This window comes from Ichthyophthirius multifiliis (assembly GCF_000220395.1).
Source record: "Ichthyophthirius multifiliis unplaced genomic scaffold scaff_1120509249865, whole genome shotgun sequence".
Classification (NCBI taxonomy): Eukaryota; Ciliophora; class Oligohymenophorea; order Hymenostomatida; genus Ichthyophthirius; species Ichthyophthirius multifiliis.
Window position 1 is genome coordinate 1 of NW_004087225.1, and position 7648 is coordinate 7648.

Here is a 7648-nt window from a genome sequence, read left to right on the forward strand (position 1 = left end):
AATTTATATCAATATATATTAATAAATTAATTAAATTTTTAAATAGAAAATTAATATTAATTATATAATTATATATATATATATATATATATTAAATTAAATTAAATTTAATTAAATTTAAATTAAATTAAATTAAAAATATATTTATTTTATTTTATTTATCAGTATTTTTTTATATATTCTTAAACAGATAAAAAATAAATATACTATAATCTTTATAGTTTTTATTGTTTCAAAAATAAATGTATTAAGAAAATATAAAATCTTATCAAAAAATAGATACATTTTCTTTTTTGAATATGAATTAGTCTTCTTTTTCATTTTATTCATTTAATTAAGAATAATAAAATACAATTAATTCATTATGTTATTTTACAAACTAATAAATAAAAAACATTAAAAGTCGTTTGTAGATTGAAAACAAATTAATACTAGAGAACATAATTAAAAAAAGTTAGAAAAATGCAGAATAAATTTAAAAAAATAATTCATATAATAATATAAATTAAGAAAACGAAACATAATTTGGAAATAATAAAGAATTACTATTTTTTTCTGAAAACTCTTGGTATTTTGGATAATTATTAAATAATTTAAAAAATGGATTTGGAATATTTGTAGATGATAATTAATAAAGATATGAAGGATATTTTTTAAAAATTAAAAGCATGGTATAGGCATATAATTTTATTAAAATGGAGATATTTATGAAGGAGAATTTAAAAATGGAATGAGATTTGGGAAAGGATAATTAATTTAATATGATACATTTGATTATTATATTGGAAATTTTGTAAATGATTTTAAATGCGGATAAGGAATTTTATACGATATGAATAATATAATTAAAAAAAATGGGATTTTTATAAACAATATTTTGGAAGATTAAAATTTATAATAAAATAATAAAACGCATTAATAAACTAAAAATATACTCCATGAAGATAATTAAATAGAAATTTGTGAAAATAAAAAACATAAAAATGCTCTTTATTTTAGATTATTTTCAATTGAAATAAATAAATATATTTTTAATCTAAATTTTATAAAAAAAATATTAAATGATATTATAATTAGCATATAATATATTTAATAATATAAATAAAAACATAAAATTATTTTATATACATTACTTTTATATTTTTAATTTTATATTCATTTAATAGTCATATTTAATTTAAATATTTTAGTCATATTTCTAATAATATTATATGATCTATTAGTCATTTTAGATATTCTAAAATCTATCATAAAGTATGATACTTTTGATTTTTAATTTTATTTATAAAAAATGTAACAATGAATAGCAATCTAAAAACTTAATTATATTAAAAATTTTAGACTAACACTAATAAAATAAAAAACAAATCACTATTATATAAAATTTTCTATAACATATTTTCAAAACATTAATTTAGAAAGAAAAATATAAAATTCTATATTAATTTTATATATATATATAATTTCTCATAAATAATTTTCTAAATAAAAAAATAAAATTAATATATAAAATTATAAGTTATTTTATAAAATAATATATTAAATAAATCTATTTATTTGCTATTATATAAAATTTATATGTTATTTATTATTCATTTGCTTTATTTCATTATAATATGTATGTATATTATATTTAAATTACGTACCAAAAAAATATAAAATAATTTGTTTTAAAATTACAATTAATAATAAAATATATTTTACTCATAAATATAATCAATTTGTATATATAATAAATCGGCTTTAAGAAAAAAAAAAATATATATATATATAAGTTATTTATTCATATTTATAATTATTAAATTAAAAATAACTATTGAAAATATGTCTATATAAAGTATTGAAAACGAATAAGAAAATAATTCATCAAGTTATCTAGAAAGTCCTAAGAATTTGAGATAATATATCTCAATAAAATGTATAACTACCATATAAAATAATCACCAATAAAGGTAATTGTAAAAGAAAGATAAATAAGAAGAAAATCCTAATATTTTAAGCTATAAGATAGTGCGAAAAATAGGAGATGGATGCACTGCTGTAGTATATTTAGCAAAAGAAATAACTAAAAACAATAAAGAAATAGTTATAAAAAAATACAAGAAAAATAAAAATATGTTTTTCAATAACGAGTCAAGAATTTTAAGATACTTAAACCATCCAAATATTATAAAAGTATAAGCAATTAATGAATCTAAAATGGAAATTTAATTAGATTATTTTTAAAATGGACCTCTTTTTGACTTAGTTGTTAAAAAAAAACAACTTGATGAAAATGAAGCAAGATTTTATTTTTTAAAAGTTTGTAATGCTATCAATTTCTTGAAATAAAATAATATTTGCCATAGAGACATTAAATTAAGCAATATTATGCTTGATAATGAAAATAACCCTATTTTAATTGATTTCGGTTTTGCATTAGAATATAATTAATAGTATTTATTAAATGATTTTATAGGTACAATAGGATATTTATCTCCTGAAATTTAATCAAAATAACCTTATAATGCCTTTTAATCAGATTAATTTGCACTTGGAGTTATTCTATTTTAGATGATAATAGGGGAATATCCTTTCTAAAGTTCTAATATTTAATAAGGAAGATATAAAATATTTTTAAATAACAATTAGGAATTTTGGTAAAATTATTAAATTTCAGTTCTTGCTAAATCTCTTATAAATAATCTTTTATAATTTTAACCTGATTAAAGATTTACCATCGAATAAACTTTAGAACATGAATGGCTTTCCTAAGAACAATCTTTTGTAAAAATAAACTGAGAAAAGAAATATTATTTCTATATAAAATTGGCTTAGAATTAATAAATAATATATATAATTTGTAAATATTATAAATTTATTAATTTGTCTTTTTTATTTTTCCACTTGTTTTTTTTTGTTTTTATTGATAATTTAATATATTTAATTATCATTAATTATAAAATATTTATTTAATATTTTTATTAAAAAAAGTTAAAAATAATAAATATTCACAAAATATTTCATATATAATATTACTTATTTTAGAAATCATATATACTTTTATTAAAAATATTAAAATTGTGCAAATTGTGCAAATTTTACAATAAATTGAATTCTTTTTTGAAAATAATATATTATATAAATTTTATTTATTTAATAATTGTTTATTTTTCAAAAAAAAAGCAAAAAATACTACTTAATTAAAATATAAAAAATGAAAAAATCATCTATTCCAACAAAATCAGCCTCAATAATAATATGTTTAGAAAAAAGTCAAAGTCAAAAAAATCAAAATAAAGGTTAGGACTTTAATATATTAATGCTTTAAAGATCATCATAATTATCATCATTTAGTGGTATGTATTGCTTTCCTGGAGGTAAACAAGACGCATAAGATTTAAATTTTAAAATAAATCACTAAAATATCCATTACATATAAAATTGGTAAAAATCAGCTTCTTATACAGCTACGAGAGAGTTGTTTGAAGAAACAGGCCTTTTTATTGACAATAAAGAGAAAATAAACTAAATAATATAAAAATCAAAAATATATTAAAATTTTGAACAATTATATAAATCATTGAATCCGAAATTAGATTAATTTTTAAATCCTTTTTATAGAAATATAACAATACAAAATATCACAAAAAGATACGATACATAGTTTTATGTTACTTTTTTAAGCGAAAAAAATAATATTGGATTATTTAATATAAGAAAATTTTAATAAAATAAGCATGTAAAATAAAACTATATTTATATATATATTATTTTTTATTCTGACATATTTTTAATTTTATTACAAAAAAATATTGTCAAAAAGTAATATATATTACTTTTTATAATATTTTTTTTTTTAAAGAACAACCAAAAAAATAAAAAAATATGACATTTTTTTAAAAATACAGAAAAAATAAAATAAAAATTTAAAATATATATTTATATACATATTTATTACTTTTTAACATTTTTTTTTCTCTGATTTTTTTAAAAAAATACACAATTGAAAATAAAAAAGATCAAAAAAATAGATTATGGTCTTTTTTTTTAATTGAGTTTTATTAAAAAAAATTACTTTATAAATAAATATACTAAAATTTAATATTATATATATATATATATATATATATATTTAAGATAAATCCAGATAATTTATTAGATTTAGAAGATATTCGTGTAGATTAAAATGAGTCTGACTCTTTCTAATGGAATAATGCTACCAATTTCCTTTAATAGCATCAAAAAAGTGAAATAAATTTGCCGATTCCTTAATAAATAATACTTAATTCTATATAAAAACTTAATTCTATCGATAAATTTTAATCTTACTTTAAATAAATATAATAGTAGAGTTTAAAATTAAAAGAATAAAATATTACCAGTGATATTCTTAAATTAAGTCCTTCTACTTTTCCTTTTTTATTATAATGTTTGTCTTTAGGATAATTTTGTATTTGCGGTGATGAATAGTATAATATTAAATAAGCTTTTTAAAATGAATAAGAAACTGAACTTAAAGAAGAACTTGAATAAGTATATCGAGACGTAGAAATTAAATAAAATTAATAATTAAGGATTATTATTGATAAATAAAAATAATTAAATTTTTTAATCAATAATTATTCTTATTTAAACCCTGTTACTATAAATAATAAATTCTCATTTTAAAATTAATGATTTTATTATTTCTTTTAAATATATTTATATTAATTTATTTTATAAAAACAAAAAATAATATATTATTTTAATTAAATATAAAATACAAACCAATTTAAAAATTTTTAAATAATAATAATAATACAAATTATTAATACACTATATAAGATTTTATTTAAAATAATTATTTTGTATTACAATATAAAATATTTTTTTATCTATATAAAGCAGCATATATATTATTTTACCTCAAAATAAGTATCAATTTCATCCTATTTTTAATAATAAAAAAAAAAACTTTCTACAATTAGTTAAAAGTAAAGAAAAAGAAAAAAAATTAATAGTTTTGTATAAGTGGTAATTATTAAAGTGTAAGAAATATTTCGAAAAGCTTTTTTTAGACAAATAAAAAATTTGAAAATGAATAATTACATAATATATATTCGAAAATTTTTTTTATATTTAATAAAATTTAAAATTCAAACAATAATTTATAAATTAAAAAAATAAAAAACAATACGACATGTTTTTAAGCTTATTTCCATTTCGGAGGGGTTTAAAAAAAGATATTTTTATTATTTAATCATTTTCTTTGTAATGTGTTTATGAATAAAATTATATTGTATTATTTTCATTACTTTATTTAATAATTTTTTTATAAAAGAGAATGTTTATATTAATTTGTTTTATTCAAAAAACCATTATTAATATATTTATTTTCTCTACAAAGTAATATTAACTTTAAATTATATTGATTATTAATTAATTTATATAATTTAAATCATTTATTATTAAATTTAACATAATGCATATATATTATAATATTTAAAATTATTTACTTAGTATAACTTTGACTAATAATAGTAATCAAACTTTTTATTAAAATAAATAAAACATGTATTACAAATTAACATAATATTATATGTATTATTGCATAAAATATTATTACATATATATTATTAATATAAAAAAAATTATTTTATTTTATATTTATTTTTTTTAAATATAAATAATTTATTAAAAAAATTCAAAGATTTCTCATTTTAGGTTCTTAGTATTTTAAATGTAAAGCATCGAAAACGTCTTTTTCTGTATAACAACATATAGTTTCTCCTGAAACTACTTTAACTTTATTAGGACATCTTTGAACTGGAAAAAGTCCATTATCTGAAAGCGAAAAACCTTTTTTTCTTGCAAAAAGTCTCATACTTCTATTAAAATAATCACTTCCAGTAAAATAAATCAAAGCAAATCCATATATAAAATTAGGATAATATTTAATATCGATTCTTCTATGCAATTAATCACTAGATAATTAACATACACCCATATAATTTTCAACCCCTTATCTTGAATTTTTTGGTAAAGCTAAATCATCTGTTAAAAGTCCACATTTATGTAACTATTGAATTATAGTTATCATTAAATTTTTATGCTTATATTATTCAAAATCATTTCTACAAATTAAAATATCTACATCTCCGCATGTTTCTTTTTCTTAATATTTATAAATATATATAAAAAAAAAATGTAAATATATTATATGTAACATATATATATATATTTATATATATATATATATATATTTATATATATATATATATATATTTTTTTTAATATACCTCTTCTATAAGATCCACATGCAATAATATTATATTTATCATATTATTTAGGATATAATATTTTTATTTCTAAATATTATTTATTTTAAATAAAGAATAAAAATTGAAAAATATTTTTAATATAATTGTATTTACATTCTTATACTTTTTATATTATTTTGGTAGCTTCTTCCCTATGCATTCTTTTATTTAATTCATCATAATATTTTAATCCAATTTTTTAATTTTTATTCAATAAATGTTAATTTTATTTTAATTGTTCTATAGTTTTTATTCCCTTTTTATATAGAATATGAGCTGTATTTGTACCTATTCCCCATACTTTACTTAAAATATTAATACTAATATTTTTTTCATCATTTATTAAGTTTTGTATTTTCTCACACGTTCCATTTTACAAAATTTCTTATATTTTAAGTTTTATCTTATCTCCTATTCCTTTTATTTTTTTAATATCTTCTTTTGATTATATTTATTATTTATGTCCTTGCAATATTGATATTGCTCTTCTGTATGCAATGGTTCTTCCTAGATCTTTTTCTTATTAATATATTTGATATAACTTCTCTAATTCCTATTATTTTAATTATTTTTAAGTTAATATATAAAATAAAATTATATAAATAGAATCATATATATATACTTTTGTAATAAACTCATTCAAATTAAACTTATTTGATCCATTTTAACATGCAAATGTATCCTTTTTCTAATCCCAGTATTTTTCTTTGTTTTATTATTACTGTCAAATTATTAAAAATATCAATTTTTTATATTAAATTATAAGTTTAAAATTATGTTTTAATTATAAACTATTTTTTAAATATATATTTTGTAGTTTAATAGTATATTAAAATATATATATACATTATTTCTTATTTAAAATATATATTAATATATAAAAATATTTATTTAATTCTTCTATGTTTTTTAATTCTTTTCTTATTTATATTATAATCTTTATTTATTATAGGTTTCCATAAATTTAATACATATTGGATTTTAAAAATAATAATTAATGGCATATTTTTTAAAATATATATACGATGCGAATTTAATTAATAGAAAATTATTATTAAATTAAGAAATTAAAAAATCAAAAAAATATTATATATATAAAAAAAATTCTTATATTTATATTTATTCACATTTATTTTTGTATATAAAAAATTTAAAAAGTAATTGTGAAATTATATTTTATAAATTTTTTAAAATAAAATAAAAAAAAATAATATATTATATTATTCAAGAGAGATATTAAAAAAAATTAATTAAGGTTTTTTGATTTTCAATTAATGCTCAAAAAATATTAGATCTCATGATAAAAAGGCATATAGAATATTTTACTACATTGTTTTAATCAATAAAAATTTACAGTATATATTTTG

At 15.1% G+C, this 7648-nt stretch overlaps 2 protein-coding genes across 2 annotated transcripts, besides 9 other annotated features; one reads left to right on the forward strand and one right to left on the reverse strand. All coding sequences in view use genetic code 6, as the record gives it.

The window, feature by feature from the left end:
• Positions 1 to 90: 90 nt before the first annotated feature.
• Positions 91 to 137: a microsatellite.
• Positions 138 to 1117: 980 nt separating this feature from the next.
• Positions 1118 to 1164: a microsatellite.
• Positions 1165 to 2199: 1035 nt separating this feature from the next.
• Positions 2200 to 2781, forward strand: IMG5_038610 (protein kinase family protein, putative; the record flags this gene model as incomplete). The annotated part of the gene is made up of 2 exons (XM_004038948.1): positions 2200 to 2435; positions 2712 to 2781. 2 exons carry the CDS (start codon positions 2200 to 2202, stop codon positions 2779 to 2781), a joined length of 306 nt encoding a protein of 101 aa, XP_004038996.1.
• A 1302-nt stretch (positions 2782 to 4083) lies between these two features.
• Positions 4084 to 4114: a microsatellite.
• Positions 4115 to 5107: 993 nt separating this feature from the next.
• Positions 5108 to 5148: a microsatellite.
• Positions 5149 to 5665: 517 nt separating this feature from the next.
• IMG5_038620 (DNA-directed polymerase lambda, putative) lies at positions 5666 to 6834 on the reverse strand (the record flags this gene model as incomplete). The annotated part of the gene is made up of 3 exons (XM_004038949.1): positions 5666 to 6135; positions 6261 to 6329; positions 6396 to 6834. Coding segments are annotated over 3 exons (978 nt in total), but the record flags the coding sequence as incomplete, so codon positions are not given.
• Positions 6173 to 6259: a microsatellite.
• Positions 6189 to 6246: a microsatellite.
• Positions 6189 to 6248: a microsatellite.
• Positions 6317 to 6352: a microsatellite.
• A 524-nt stretch (positions 6835 to 7358) lies between the features above and the next one.
• Positions 7359 to 7399: a microsatellite.
• Positions 7400 to 7648: the final 249 nt, after the last annotated feature.